Genomic DNA, 16,912 nt, shown 5'->3' on the forward strand with positions numbered 1-16,912 from the left:
TTGCCTCCTAGGTTTAGTTAAGTTGACAGTCTTGACTGTCATGCTAAGGATTTGAGCCTTAATTCTCTAGTCTTGGGAATAAAGAGCTGTTAAAAATCTTTAAGGAAAGTAATGATGTGACACCTGTGTTTTCAACTGTTCTTAGCTTTTAAAAAATACCTTAAAAACCTTCAATATTTGGTTAGGAAGATCTTGTTTTAATTTCTGTGATCTCTTAAGAAGAGAAGAGATGGAGAAAATGAAATTCCTGAGAAGGAGGTGGATCCCATTTCAAAAATGACAGGACCATTCCAGCATCTGGTCTTGTCAAAACTCAGATTTCTTGATTGGCTTGTTGGAGATCTCAAGCCTACACTTGTCTCGTTGTGAGAAGTACAGTCAACCCTGGTATTCAGAATGCCTGGAGCAGCTTGGTGTATTGATTGGTCCTCGACTTGTATTTGTTGTATTGAGTTGAGAAACTGCCAGCTTCTCAGTGATCAAAGACTTGATTCAGTCTCAGTCACTGTGAGGTTTAAAGGAAAAGTTCTCTTCATAATCCTTAGTTAGTTAGAAAATTCAATTTGCCCATTTCCCGAGTGAATTCACTAGGCAACTTGTGCTTTATTACAGGAGGAGGAAAAAACTTCCCCAGATCACACAGCATTCCGAAGATTGCCTTATGTATGTGGCTCTCACTTTTCAGCTTGATATTAGCTAAATATCAGGAAAATGTGTATGTATAGAAATGTGTTTGAGTATTGATAAATGCTAGTTCTGGTTTTGCTACACACTAATGGTGTGGCCTTTGGCAACTTACTTATCCTCTCTTACCATTAATTTATCTTGTGTAAAATCATGGGACTAACACTTCATAGGCTTTGTGAGATTACTGATATTATGTGTGTAAAATTTTTAGCATAACGCCTGGGAAATATTTGATTGATAAATATTAGTTTCTATTATTATCAACCATACTCTACCAAAGTTCATTGTGATTTTCAAACAGTGCTATTTTAGCAATTCTAATAAAATGAAATGTGACAAGCATTTCCAACAATAACAGAATCTTAAAGCTTTTGAAATTGCTCTGTGGCTAAAGATAAAGCCTTCAGGATTCATTTTCTTTGGATGTACAATTAAATTCTAGTATAGAGAAAATGCAGTGGACTCTATTGATTTTTTAAGTATGGTTGATTTACAATATTATATTAGTTTCAGGTGTACAATATAGTGATTTGATATTTTTATAGATTATACTCCATATAAAGTTATTATAAAATATTGGCTATATTCACTGTGCTTTACATTACATCCTTGTATCTTATTTTTTACCTAGTAGTTTGTATCTCTTAGTCCTCTTCCCCTATCTTGCCCCTTCCCCAACTCCTCTCCCCACTGGTAACCACTAGTTCATTCTCTGTATCTGTGAGTCTGTTTCTGTTTTGTTAAATTCATTTGTCTGTTTTATTTTTTAGGTTCCACATATAAGTAGTAACATACAGTATTTGTCTTTGATTTATTTCAGGAAGCATAATACCCTCCAGGTCCATCCATGTTGTTGCAAGTGTCAAAATTTCACTCTTTTTATGGCTAAGTAGTATTCCATTGTGTGTGTATATATATATATATATATCATATCTTCTTTGTCCATTCATCTGTTGATGTTGCTTAAGTTGCTTCCACATCTTGACTGTTGTAAATAACACTGCTATGAACATTGGGGTGCATATATCTTTTTGAATTAGTGTTTTCATTTCCTTTGGATATATACTCAGGAGCGGAATTGCTGGATCATATGGTAGTTCTATTTTTTTTTTTTTTTTTTTTTTTATGGAGATTTTTTCTTTATTGAGAAACTTAAGACTTGGGTACATCAAATAAAACCAGTTTCTGGGGGGAAAAAGTCAAAACTCACAATAGAAAAACAAAAGTTAACACTGTTTGGGCCATATCAGAACCCAGAGAATATATTCTTTTAATTGAAAAATTCTAGGTGCTTCATAATTGACCTTTTGATACAAAATGACCTATTAAATTTGCAATTTGTGGTTCTTGGTGTTGAGGTCCATAGGACAAGCTAGGACGTCTTCAAACCTTGAGCTGAATTCCATGAGGGTTTATTTGGCTTTTGAATCGGTTTGTCCTTGTCTAAGAGGTAGCAGCAGCAACAGCGCCCACCTTCTGGGCAGCTTCTTTCTTGGCATGATGAGCCTGTAGGACCGCCACAGCTTCATCCACCTTGGAGCGGAGAGACTCGGGGGACTCCAGCATGTGCAGCAGCTCCGAGTTGTCAATCTCCAGCAGCATCCCCGTAATCTTCCCAGCCAGGTTTGAGTGCATCGTCTGGATGAGCGGGAACAAACGTTCACCCAGCATCTGTTTCTGTTCCTGGGGGGGTGCTGCGGCCAGCATGGAGGCGGTCAGGGGCTCCTGCCCCTGCACGTGGACCGCAGGCTGGGGTGCCTGCAGGGGCTGGATGGCGGGGTGAGGGCTGCGGACACTGGAGGCATATTTGTAAGGTGCAACAGCCCGAGGAGCAGCGGCAGCGACAGCGGCACGAGGCGCTAGGTTCTGCACAGCTGTGGGAACACCTCCAGACTGGCAGCTGTCAGTCAGCCCTTGCTGGGCGGCACCAGCCCCACCAAAGTCCATAGCCAAGCGGTCCGGGCACTCAGACCCGACTCTCTGAGCGGTAGTAGGGAGGCCACGAGAGGCCGGAGCATTACCAGTTGGAGCCAGATGGCGAAGAGCTGGACGAGGCCCAGACTGGCGTATAGCACTTGGCATTCCTTGGAAGCCTTGAGGTCTCCCACCTTGCTGCCAGCGTGGATTAGGCCTCATCTGTGCTAACTGGTTAGGTGTGTAATATGGAGGTCTTCCCTGAGCCTGTGGAACTGCTGGCACAAAGTAGCCCCCAGCTGCAGGCTGGAACTGATTTAAGATGGCATTGGCGGGAAGCGCTCTCATCCCGGCCACCCGCTGCATATACTGGTTGGTCAGGTGAGCCTTTCTCTCTTCCTTTCTCTGGGCCAGGGCGACATACAGTGGCTTGGAGCCCACGATGCGTCCGTTCATCTCCGTGACTGCTTTGGTTGCCTCTTCAGGGGATGAGAAGCAGACAAAGCCAAACCCTTTGCTTCTCCCATCCTCCAGCATCACCTTAGCACTGGTGATTGATCCAAAAGGAGAAAACTCTTTCCTTAACTTCTCATCATCAATGGTGTCATCCAAGTTCTTAATGTAGAGGTTCACCCCCTGATACCGACTAATTCTCTCCTGTTTCAGCTGTTCAAATTTTCGCTTTAACTCGGCCTGCCGTTCCACTTTCTTCTGTGCACGGCCGACGAAAATGACTTTCCCGCTGATTTCTTTTCCATTCATCTCCTCCACGGCCTTATTGGCATCCTCGTGTTTTTCGTAACTCACAAAGCCAAAGCCTTTGGATTTCCCACTGGGATCTCTCATCACCTTGACACTTAGAGTCTTACCAAACTGGCTGAATAGGTCTTTCAGACTCTCATCATCCACCTCTTCCCCAAAGTTTTTGATATAAACATTGGTGAATTCCTTAGCTTTGGCTCCAAGCTCAGCTTCCCGCTCTTTTCGAGACTTGAATCTGCCCACAAACACTTTGCGGTCATTGAGGAGCATGCCATTCATCTTCTCGATGGCCTTGTCGGCAGCCTCCTGGGTCTCGAAGTGGACAAAGGCATAACCCTTAGAGCCGTTCTCATCACACACCACCTTGCAGGACAGAATGTTTCCAAAAGCAGAAAAAGTATCATAAAGTGCCTTGTTATCTATAGATTTGTCCAGGTTCTTGATGAAGACATTTCCCACACCAGATTTTCTCAAAGAGGGATCCCTCTGAGACCACATGATACGGATTGGCTTTCCCTTAATCACATCAAAGTTCATGGTATCCAAGGCCCGCTCAGCGTCAGCCGGCTGCTGAAAGTTGACGTAGGCATAACCCAGGGAGCGGCGGGTGATCATGTCGCGGCAGACCCGGATGGACAGCACAGGCCCCGCAGGACTGAACTTTTCGTACAGCATGGCCTCGGTGACGTCCGAGTGCAGGTCACCCACGTACAGGGAGGCCATGGGGTAGCTGCTGGCCGCAGCGTTCATCTCCCCAGCCCCCAGCACCCCGAGCCCCGCCAGGAGGACTTCTTAGGGGGGGCCACACAGGACAAAGGGGGCTCCGCTCCGAGCCGCGGCCCACAGGTGGCAGCGAAGCTCAGAGAAGCTGGAGTCGGCTCCGAGGGCCGGAGAGGAGTGCGGGGACGACTCGGACGAGACTGCCCAACCGCAGACAAAAGGCTCTCAAAAACAATATGGCCCTCCCTCCCTGGGAGTTTGTTAATTTTCAGCTGTCCTGGTCTGGAAGCTCCCAATTTCAAAAAAATGAAAACAATGGAAACGGGGACTGTCCTCCAAATTACAAAAATTCTTCCCGAGGCAACCCAGTGGTGCCCACGGCGGCCTCCGGAACGTGCGTTTCTCTATAAATATAGGCCTCGGGCTCCCGGCGGTTTAAGATTACAGCAGCCCGGGGAAGAGGGAAACCAAATATTTGTCGGTGCCGACTCGGCAACCCCCGGGCGGCCGGAGCGCGCAGCCGCCTCCCACGCCGGGCCGGCGAAGGGCAGCGCGGACACGTGGAGCGCGGAGGCCGGCGCGCGGGGGGCGAGGGCGGCGGGCGCGGGGTTGCCACGCGGCGCGGCCGGGCGGCGGGCGGAGGCGCGTGGACGCGGGCGCGCGAGCGGCTCACCACCGGACCGACGGACGGGGACCGACGGACGCCCAGGTGCGGCGGCGGCGGCGGCGGCGGCGTCGGGCAGGCCGGAAGCGTGCAAAAGTGACTTCCCCGCGGGTTCTCCGAGGAGGATTCGCTCTTTTTTTCTTTCTTTCTTTCTTTCTTTTTTTTTAAGATTTTAAAGCGTTTTCGGGTTTTTTTTTATCTTTTTCTCTTTTTTTTTTTCTTCAGGCTGCTAGGCCCGAAAGCGGCAGAGGCTGCGGCGACCCGGGGCGGAGAGGGTAGTTCTATTTTTAATTTTTTTGAAGAAACAGAACCAAATTTCAACAATGAATGTCACGGTATTCAAGAAACAGATCTGGTTATCCTAACTAGAAAAATTAACTCTGCAAAGGATATTTTATCCTTTCTCTTGCTACTTCCCTTGCCTAAATGCTCTTGAACTTTTCTCCCCTAATTCCATCCTGTTTCCAGGCCTGATTTAAATATCCCTCTTTAGTCTCCAGAATAACACTATTGACATCAGTTCCTCCTCTCTTAAAAGTGACTGGCATTGAGCATCTGTGTCAGAAGCTGAGCAGGGATTATCTCCAGTAGAAAACATTATGATCCTACATTGTTGTATCTACAGTAATTTCATGACTGTTGGTTTTGTGTATGTATGTTATAACTTCTCCATTTCACTGGAAGCTTCTTAAGAGCAATAGGGAAACAACAGATAAGTTATTGTATTGCACAACTGCTGGCCCGTAAAAGATATTCCAAAAATGTTGTTAAATTTAATGAATGTTAAATGGAGAAATATCTACAGGTTGTCTTTTTGGTGCCCTGAGGTGCTTCTCATTCATATTATGTCTATTATGAATATTTTAAAATCATCATTTTGATCCCAGAGGGTCACTGAATAGACAGGAATAAAAACTATCAGCTTTGGGGGGTCAGGGGTGAAGTGGGGTGAGAGGAGGAGGAAAATGAACTCTCAGTTGAGTTGAATCTAAAGGATTAAGCATGTTTGAGAACATTGTTTTCCCTGACTTTCTATACTGTTTTCAACTGCAAGTTTTCCCATCTTAGCCCAGCGATTTAACTAGGCATCCCTCAGACTATTTGTCCCATGATCAAATGAGGGCACAGTTCATTGAGAAGAGAAGATTTCAAGGGTATTTATTTCCTGGATGGATAAATTGTTTTCCACAAGCATCTAGCGAAGTGGTTGTGAAACGACCTCCTGCTTTGCTAAGCATCTGCTAACAAACTCAAAGCCAAAAGCACAGTGCTCGATTATATTGTTTTGTTTATGTCATTTGAATGATCAGGCCATAGCAATTTAGAATAGGGACTAGCTCCCCCATCCTACCTTGGGATTCCTAGATTCCTAAGCAACTTTCAAAGGTAGTAGTAGACGTCTTTGAACCATTTTTAATGTTTTATAAAAACATAATGGATGAGACCCTTGAAAAGCGACATTCTAGAAATATTAATTCCATTGTTATTACAAGTGAAGCTACCCCTGTCCCCTTCTTTGTGCCAAAACTGGTCTTTGGAGCCTCAGGAACTATGATTAAGCATGCAAGAAGAGATATGACCAGGTGCCTATATGTAGATGACACTTTTTAACAAACTGATTAAAAGTTTCAAATTATTTGAATTTTTTTAAACCTCAATGGAAACAACACATCTATTGGCAACGACTCTAAAAGCTAACTCTAACAGTAAGGTTTTGTTGTTTTGGCTGGAATCACTGTCTCCAGCTAATTAGAAGCTGTGATTCTCTGTTCTAAATGTCTTCTTTTAAATATTTTATGTTAATAAAACCTATATTTTTAAATAGAAAAAAGTTACATAAGATACAACACACGGTCCATTTCGCAGATCAAAACTTTCAAAATAATAGGACCAAAAGGAAAAAATATCATAGGGAGGAATCTTATGTGGTGAAAAGTCTGGAAACTAATGTAGAGTTTGTGTCTGGCATACAGTCAAGAATCAATTCATATTTGTTGAATGAGAAAACTAAGAGACCAAACTCATTAGGAGATTAAAAGAATGAAGTCCTAAATGTTAACCTACTTACAATCATACAACCAGCAGGAGGCAGAGCAAGTCTCAAAACCAGGTCTTCTATCTCCAGCAAAACACAGTGGATCATTTTTCAAGGAAACCATTAGGTGCGAGAAAGAAGGGACTTAGATAAATTTAGTTCAGCTTAACGTAGAAGTACAAACTCATCAGCCTACTTTCTCCTTCAATAACAGGATGACAAATACAATCAGTTTTTCTTCTCTTTTCTTTTTTTTTTACTTTAGGGGATATCTTTGATAGGAAGTGTGACTCTTTACCAAAGCCAAAGCTATTTGAGGGCCATTCCACTAGACGGATTCCAAATAATAATAGTAGATATTTAGGCCATTTGGGCTGTAACAAAAGTACCATAGACTGGGTGGCTTAAATAACAGAAATTTATTTCTCACAGGTCTGGAGTCAAGTTCTGAGAAGTCTGAGATCAAAACTGGAAGATTCGGTGTCTAATGAGGGCCCTCTTCCTGGTGTACAGACAGCTGTCTTTCTGCTGTGTTCTCCCATTGTGGAAGGGGCAAGGGAGCTCTCTGGGGTCTCTTTTATAAGAACACTAATCCCATTCATCAGGGCTCCACCTTCATGGTGTAATCACCTCCCAAAGACCCCTCTTCCAAATACTATCACACTGAGGATTAGATTTCAACATATGAATTTGGGGGGAACATAAACATTCAGTCTATACCAGTTGGTTAATAAGCAGGACTAAAAAGAGTCATTCTTCTTATGCTTGTCACTTGGCCTTCGTACCCTGGCTATCAGCCATCAGTATCTGCCATGCTGAGGATGGATGGACTGAAAAATGCCATGAGGACATTATCTCCATGAGAGAAACATCATTTTACTGTTCCACTATGCATATATATAATTTGATTCATCCATGACAAACGTGACACCAATGGCACCCAGTTCAAATGAGCCTTGATGAAAATCCAATGATTTATGCAGTGGAATCCTCTGCCAATAACATAAGATGCTGATAACTTCCTGTTGTTCATCGATTCCTCGTCTCCATCTCTGATTACTAACCAATGTGAAGATTGTTGTTCTCCCTGCTGAGAACACAGGATGCACATTTGCTAGAGGCTTCAGAACTATTCTAATAAGTTTCTGCTAATAGACAATAGCTATCTTAACATATTTAATTATATTTGCTATAAAAGCATGAGATGTGCAGTACTTAATGTGCACTATTTTAGCTTTTGCAAGCTTTCCCACGAAAAGCAACCAAAATTAAATGCCTATCACATCAGTTAGTAATCACTTGTCAGATCCACCAAAAATGGTATTTTTCTATAATGGTAGCCTGCTTCAGAACTCCTGCAGAGAGTTCCTATAAGACTATCTCCTTTCCCATCCTTTATTTCCTTCTGCAGAAAAAAGGGTTGTGGGTTTTTTTTATATATTTTTTTTACAGCAAATTAGCTTGCTTTCTCAATAACTGAACACTCATAACTGAGTTCCATAATAAAACAATTCTTGCTGTATGAAAGAACAAAGTCAAGGAAAGGAAAGAAAGAAACAAACGTGAGCAGAAATTAAAAGGAAGAGAGGTTGGATAAAGATCTGAACATTACAAAAGACAGTCCTGTGGATTATGCAGTTCCATGTCTCAAATAGAACAGGCTGGAGAAAACCTAGTTAAAAGTAGCACTTTTCATAGGAAGGAGATCAAGATGGCAGAGTAGGAGGTCACTGAGCTCACTTCCCCCCATGAACACATCAAAAAATACATCTACATATGGAGCAATCCTGCTGAAAACTAACTGGAGACTGGCAGAAAGGCTCTTCTACAACCAAGGCTGTAACGAAAGATACACAGGGAGTCCAGTAGGAAGGGAGGAGAAGCAATCAGGTCAGGACCCATGGCCCTAGCAGGAGACGCAGAAGAGGAGGGGGATATCACTGGCTCAGGGATCCTCCCTGGAGAGTGAGGGATTCATGCCCCATATTGGGTATCCCAGCCCTGGGGTCTAACACCTGGAAGATGAGTCACCGTAGCTGGTTTGAAAACCAGTGGGACTTACAGGAGGGCTGTAAGAAACCAAGACTCTTCTTGTGAAGAGTACATACACACACACACACACACACACACACACACACACACACACACACTTGCTTACTCCCAGGAATGAGGCTGAGGAAGCAGATTGAAAACTGCCTGAGGCTCTGGCCACTTTCTTGTGACAGCCCCAGCACACACCCCAGCCTGCACTGGGTGCCTGCTCCAGCCCTCTGGCTCCAGAACAACTATCCCCTAGGGTGAAGGCTGCCATTGCCAAGGAAAGTGTGCACATTTAAAGAGAACGGAGCCAGCTTGGACACAACCCTGCCTCTGAACAGGGTGAAGGCAGCCATTGCCATAGCACACAGAGCAGTGGATTGGGAGCTGCCTGGGGCTCTGACTGGCTTGCCAAAATCATCCCAGCACACACCTCCGCCTGCACGGGGCACCCACTCCAACCCCTCTTGCTCTGGCACAGCACTCCACTAGGGCGGAGGTGCCACTGCAGGGAAGAATGTACACACTTAGAGCAGAACCAACTTGGACCCAACCCTCAGGCCTTCTGCTCCAGCACCTTGGGACCCAACCCCACCCCGATAGGGCAGTGATGCCACTGAGAGCAGAAGAAACTCCAGCTCACACCTGGCTCTGGCTCTAGTCCCACCATCTCCAGCTATCCCACCCACCAAGGTGGTAACTGCCAGCACACCCAAGGGGAAGACATAAACCTTGCTCACTTCAGATCCAGCTCTCCCACCAAAGCCACTGGGCACACATAGGCTGCATAGAGGTGCTCCCACACAATGATACCCCTTCAAGACCAGGACAGGTAACCGATTCACCTAATTTCATAGAGACAGAAATATTTATTTATAAGAAAGGAAAAATCCCACTAGTAAAGGCAAATATATAGTGAAGACTGTGATCAACCACTTAAATAAGCTAGTATGAAGATAAAAGACAATAATTAGGGACTTCCTGGGGGCTTCCCTGGTGGCGCAGTGGTTGAGAATCTGCCTGCCAATGCAGGGGACACGGGTTCGAGCCCTGGTCTGGGAGGATCCCACATGCCGCGGAGCAACTAGGCCCATGAGCCACAACTACTGAGCCTGCGCGTCTGGAGCCTGTGCTCCGCAACAAGAGAGGCCGCGATAGTGAGAGGCCCGTGCACCACGATGAAGAGTGGCCCCCACTTGCCACAACTAGAGCAAGCCCTTGCACAGAAACGAAGACCCAACACAGCCATAAATTAATTAATTAATTAATTTAAAAAAAAAAATTAGGGACTTCCTTGGTGGTGCAGTGGTTAAGAATCCACCTGCCAATGCAGGGGACACGGGTTCGATCCCTAGTCCAGGAAGATCCCACATGCTGTGGAGCAACTAAGCCCATGTGCCGCAACTACTGAGCCTGCGCTCTAGAGCCCACGAGCCACAACTACTGAGCCCGCGTGCCACAACTACTGAAGCCCGCGCACCTAGAGCCCATGATCCACAACAAGAGAAGCCACCGCGATGAGAAGCCCGCGCACCACAACGAAGAGTAGATCCCACTCACTGCAACTAGAGAAAGCCCACGCGCAGCAACAAAGACCCAACGCGGCCAAAAAGAAACAAAATAAACAAATTTATTTTAAAAAGACAATACTTATAAAATCAATTATAACTACAATAAATAATTAAAGGATAAACATGAAGATGTAAAGTATGACACAAAACACAAAATGTGGGGGATGGGAGTAAAACATGTAGATCTTTTAGAATGTGTTTGAACTTAAACAACTACCAGTTTAAAACAAGTAGATATAGTTATAGGTCAACATATACGAACTCCATGGTAACCCCAAATAAAAGACCTGTAACAGATACACAAAAACCAGAGACAAATGAACACAAGCACACCGCTAAAGAAAATCATCAAACCAAAAGGGAAGAAACTAAAAGAAGAAGAAAGAACAGAGAAGAACTACAAAAACAACCAGAAAACAAGTACCAAATGGCAATAAGTACATACCTATCAATAATCATTTTAAATGTCAATGAACTAAATGCCCCAATAAAAAGACATAGGGTGGCTGATTGGATAGAAAAAAAACAAGACCCATCTATACGCTACCTACAAGACACTCACTTCAGAGATAAAGACAACACAAACTGAAAGTGAGTGAGGGGATGGTAAAAGATATTTTATGCAAATGGAAACAAAAAGAAACTAGGGTAACAATACTCAGAAACAAAGTCTATAACAAAAGACAAAGATGGACATTATATAAGCATTATATAATCATTATATAATGATAAAGGAATTAGTAAGAGGATATAACACTCATTAACATTTATATACCTAATATAGGTGCACCTAAATATATAAAGCAAATATTAACAGGTATAAAGGGAAAAATCGGTCAAAAAAGAGAAATTGACAATAAAACTAACACCCCACTTACACCAATGGACAGATCATCAAGACAAAAAAATCAGTAAAGAAACGGTGCCCATAAATGACACATTAGACCAGTTTGACTTAATAGATATCAAACAAATGAATATAACAGAACAGAAACAGACTCACAGATAGAGAGAACAAAATAGTGGTTGCCAGTGGAGAGAGCAATGTAGGGAGAGGCAAGATTGGGGTATGGGATTAAGAGGTACAAACTACTGTGTATAAAATAAATAAGCAACAAGGATATATTGCACAGCACAGGAAACGTAGCCAATATTTTATAACTTTAAATGGAGTATAAAGTATAAATATATTAAGTTATGATGTTTTCAACCTGAAACTAATATAATATTGTAAATAAACTATACTTTAATTAAAAATAAATAAAATTTTTAAAAGCATTTTTCACCAATTTTTTCTCAAAACATATTTTAGAGGCACTCTTATGGCACCTTAAAGTTTTGAGAAAACCCAAAGACAAGTTGAGCAGAAATAAAGTAAATAAGGCACATATATTGCCTTTCATGGACACAGTGAAATCAAATTAAATATATTGTTAACATAGAAATATTAATCCAAAATCAGGGAAATTGCTCTTTTCAGGTCATAAGTTTTATCTCAATATGCAGCAGGCAGTATGTAAAGCATTTAATATGCATTATCTGATTTAATGCTTACAATATCTTCCAATTAAATAAGGAAAGGTGCCCAAGGAGTCCCAGTGTGTAAGAAATGGAAGCAGGATTTGAACTCTGTACTGTCTGATTTCCAAGGTTTTAACTTCCATGGTACATGAGCTACACTGATAAGCTTGTTCCCAAAGAAGGAATGAGTTTCCTAAAAGTAACTGACCTCTAAGAGGATGTGACATGATATGTTTACTTAGAAAACTTGGAAAGTATATTGGGTAAAATTAAAGAAAACTTTTAAAACTCTAGAGTAATCATCATTCAGAGATAAATGTTAACATTTTGTTAATATTCTTCCAGTTTTCTATTTTAATGTCTATTGAATTAAAAGAATGGAACCACTGTCTGCTTTTAGACAAGAGCTTGCAAAAAAGAATGGTGCTTTGTCTCACAGACTAATCAGCTACTTACAAGCGGCAATTTCTAAGCTTTAGCCAAGTTTTTGGATTTGCAAAGGGAAGTTTGGAAATGAGCTTAAGGGAAAAGACTGGAGAGAGTTGAGTTCTTCTGTACAAGAAAAAGAGGGAATTTTTTTTGGTTGTTTTTGTTCCTGAGAAAAAGGAGGCAGAAAAGAAAAAAATGAGCAAAAGAGAGGAAAGAGGAACAAACTAATGGTGGAGTAGCCAAAAGACTTTTAAGAGCAGGAATGCTTAATTTTCCATTTTAACTCACTTGTGTTTTGTGATGCAGCTCTCTCCGTCTCTCCAAATCTGATACATAAGGGCTTGTTTGAGTGATTTTGTGTGAACTGCAAGGAAAGGGGTTAAATACCATGTGGGGTCAATAGTAAGGCCAATAAGAAATTGCACCAAAACATGGAGCAGAGAATAAGTGTTTGGAAGAGGCAACCACAAGCTCAAGATGACCATGGAGCATAGGTTACCTAGAAATACACGGAAATGTTGTGAAAGGCATCATATTTCAAGAGGATATGAAACAGAATGGAGATTCAAGCTAATCTTATCTAGATTTTAAAATGCAGGATAACTGCTGAGTGTTATTCTTTGGAAAGAATAAACAGTTTTTTATATATCTGATACCATTTTAATCATTGACATTGTCTCTATATTTCACTACTATAAATAAGATTAAAACTACAGTGAGATACCACAACACACTTATCAGAATGGATAAAATGAAAAAGATGAACAATACTGAGTACTCTTTGAGGCTGTGGAAAAATGGAATTCCCAATAAGGGAATTGGTAATGGGTAAATTCCCATGGTAATGGGAATCTAAAATAATTCAAACACTTTGAAAATTGTGATTCTAAATCTCCCCCTGTAACAGCCATTCCACTTCTGAGTACATATCCAAGAAAAAATAGTGCATTTAAACATTAAAAGACTAGCACATCTATACAGGGATTTCTTCCCAGTATTTCTTGGGAAATGGCTTTTCCAATTCCAAGAAAATCAGTTGAGAGGAGTGATAACGTCAAAATGGCAATATCAGAGTTTTCTCTCATCTTCCAACCAAAGAACACCTACTTTGACAATTACCCACAGATGAGTGAGGCTTTGTGGAAATCCAAGAGCCCAACAGAGAAGTTCCAGCACACTGTCAGAGAACAAAAGAGTCCAAGACTGGATGCACTGAAGAGAGTAAGAGGAACAGTTTTATGTTACCTACATAACCCCTTCCACAAAGTGGCCCACTTCAGTCCTAGAGAGATTTATTGGCCAGTGACTATTTCCACAGGGGAAAATGAGAGTGTGCGAATGAACACCCAGGTTCCGCGGTTGTGCAGGATGCTTCCAAGGAAGCCCATCTCTTTATCATCCTACTCAGAATACTGAGTCATGAACTGTTCAACTGAGGGGTGGTCAGTGGCTAGAAACAGAGCAGGGCCTGGAACAGAATGTATCAAGGGGATGCAGATTCTATCAGGAAGCCCATCCATGAGTTGTGGGGGAACTTCACCTGCAGATCCTCCCACCTGGCCCACAGGCACCCCCAATGCTCCACGTGTCTACCATACACACACATACATTGCCGTGGTCAGTTCCCTGTGTGCTCCTCCACCGTGGTGAGAGCGTAAGCCTTTGTAGAGAGCTAGTGAGCACAGCAGAAAGCCAGCCTGACTCTGCAAGACTGGGAGGAAGTACACAAACCTGAGAACTCAAAACTTCACTACTGAAAATAAACATAAGGCTGTCAGCACTCAGCCTGGCTTTGCATGCCTACAACATTAAGAATTCCCCCTCAAGAGGGAACAAGAAGTGTGGGACAGGTGTATCCACGGAAAAGTTCTGAGAAGGTATCTGAATCCCTAACAGGGATAACAGAAGGTATTTCTCTCCTGAAGCTAATCAATAAAGACTGGAAGAGGTGAGTGTTTCTTCAAATGCAAAGACAGCAATGTGAGACTGCTAAGGAACATGAAAAATCAAAGAAACATGACACCAACAAAGCAACATAATAATTTTTCAATAACTGACCCCAAAGAAATGGAGATCTGGAATCTACCTGAGAAGGAATTCAAAATAGTTGTTTGAAGGAAGCTGTGAGCTACAAGAAAACACAGAAAGATAATTCAAAGAAATCAGGAAAACTATACGCAAATAAAATGAGGAGTTTAACAGAGAGAGAAAAATCATTAAAAGGAACCAAACAGAAATTCTAGAGCTGAAGAATACAATAACTGAAATGAAAAATGTAACATTAAACGCACCAACATTCGAATTATAGGCGTCCCAGAAGAAGAAGAGAAAAAGAAAGGGACTGAGAAAATATTTGAAGAGATTATAGGTAAAAACTTCCCTAATATGGGAAAGGAAAGAGTCAGTCAAGTCCAGGAAGCGGAGAGAGTCCCATACAGGATCAATCCAAGGAGAAACACGCCAAGACACATGTTAATCAAACTACCAAAAAGGATCTCATTCAGATACGATGGAGAAATTATAATCTTTACAGGCAAGCAAAAGCTAAAAGAATTCAGCACCACCAAACCAGCTTTACAACAAATGCTAAAGGAACTTCTCTAGGCAGGAAACACAAGAGAAGGAAAAGGCCTACAATAATAAACCCAAAACAATTAAGAAAATGGTAATAGGAATATACATATTGATAACTACCTTAAATGTAAATGGATTAAATGCTCCAACCAAAAAACATAGACTGGCTGAATTGACACAAAAATGTAATATAGGACTTCCCTGGTGGCTCAGTGGTTTAGAATCTGCCTGCCAATGCAGGGGACATGGGTTTGAGCCCTGGTCCGGGAAGATCCCACATGCCGCAAAGCAACAAAGCCCGTGAGCCACAAAACTACTGAAGCCCGTGCGCATAGAGCCTGTGCTCTGCACCAAGAGACGTCACCGCAATGAGAAGCCCATGCACCACAATGAAGAGTAGCCCCCGCTCACCTCAACTAGAGAAAGCCCGCATGCAACAATGAAGACCCAATGCAGCCAAAAATAAAATTAATTAATTAATTTAAAAAAATGTAATACAGGAACATCAACAACAGACTGAATCAAGCTGAAAAAAAACATATGTGAAGCTGAAGACAGATCATTTGAAATTGCCCAGTTAGAGGAGAACAAAGGGAAAGTCAAGAAAAACGAGTGGAGTAAGCCTATGTGAATTACAGGACACCATTAGAGAAACAATCTACAGAATTATTGGAGAACCAGAAGGGAAAGAGAGGGAGAAAAGGATAGAAAGCTTATTTAAAGAAATAATGAATAAGAACTCCACAAAGCAGGGGAGAGATTTGGATACCCAAGTTCATGAAGCTCATAGGTCCCCCCCTAAATTTCACAATATTATATGTTAATCGTATCATAATAAAGCTTGAAAAAAATTAGTCAAGAAAAATAGGGCAATATATTATAATTCTCCTGCAAAAATTAAAGCTTCACAATAAACATAAACACATTGCTGATTGGAAAGGGTTCACTGAATCAGGTCTACAACAAGAACAGAAACAGGCAAGAACAGGAGTCAAAAGTTAAGGGCATCATTTCCTGGAACTACTACAGTAGTATGTAACAGGAAATCTGTCATAATTTAATCAATCAGTCAGGCTTGTAGTTATTGCCATGTTAAAGTGTGTGTTCATGGCCCTGTCTGCATCCTTGTAAATTAAATAAACATAAGTAAATGTATATTCATAGACTACTTTACAAATCCTATTAGTGGTGTTCCAAGAAACAAAAAATTTTAGAAGCAAAATAAGTGCTGATATTGGCAATACTGACATGGAATTCTGTGTAGTGCTGTTAATCTTGCCAGGCCATCTGAATGTTAAACATTTCATATCGGACTTAGCAAAGTGAGGTCAGTGGTGACGTTGACAAGAACATCGTTGGTGGGATAGCAGTGGGGGAAACCTCAAATGGAGCAGCCTTATTGAGGAATTGTAGCTGTGATTATGGGCAACTTTTTTTAGAGTTTGCTGGAAGGAGAGTCTAGAAAATGTATGGTAGCTGGAAAGGTATGTGGGGAGAAGAAAATACACATATTTGCCTTCATCTCTTTCCTCCTTTCTAACACAATTCTGGTTTTGCTGAGGACCATACTCCTTGCCCATCTCCAAAGATGGCCCTCATTAAGCTGACTCAGTCATGATAACCCCATCATTCCTCTTGCCAGTGACTGGTTTAGGGACAAGAAGTCCTAAGCCATTGGAGGCTCATGAGAGTTGAGAAGAGGTATCCTGGTAGCTTCTGGGACAAAAGCTTCCTTACTCTTATTAAAGATCCACAGACAAGTCTCACACTAAAAAAAGACAAATGTCACAAACATAGCAAAGTATTTATATCCAGAATTAACTAGGAACTTCTATACGTCAGGCAAAAAAAAAGGCGAACAACCCAAAATGTGGACAATCGATAAAAGAGATGAACAGGTAATTCATAGAACAGGAAACACAAATAGTAAATACGTGAAAATATTCTCAACATCAGGGAATGCACACTAAGATGAAAAAAGACAACTTTCCCACCCTT

At 41.9% G+C, this 16,912-nt stretch overlaps 1 protein-coding gene across 1 annotated transcript; it reads right to left on the reverse strand.

Annotated features, from left to right (window-relative positions):
- Nucleotides 1–1,829: 1,829 nt before the first annotated feature.
- Nucleotides 1,830–5,006, reverse strand: LOC133098053 (polyadenylate-binding protein 4-like). The gene has a single exon (XM_061200722.1). It carries the CDS (start codon nucleotides 4,111–4,113, stop codon nucleotides 2,131–2,133), a length of 1,983 nt encoding a protein of 660 aa, XP_061056705.1. The 5' UTR covers nucleotides 4,114–5,006; the 3' UTR covers nucleotides 1,830–2,130.
- Nucleotides 5,007–16,912: the final 11,906 nt, after the last annotated feature.

Source organism: Eubalaena glacialis, chromosome 9 (assembly GCF_028564815.1).
Source record: "Eubalaena glacialis isolate mEubGla1 chromosome 9, mEubGla1.1.hap2.+ XY, whole genome shotgun sequence".
NCBI classification, from domain to species: Eukaryota; Metazoa; Chordata; class Mammalia; order Artiodactyla; family Balaenidae; genus Eubalaena; species Eubalaena glacialis.

Excerpts from the sequence above, each read along its gene's own strand:
- LOC133098053 (XM_061200722.1), bottom strand. The coding sequence starts at position 4,113 with ATGAACGCTGCGGCCAGCAGCTACCCCATGGCCTCCCTGTACGTGGGT.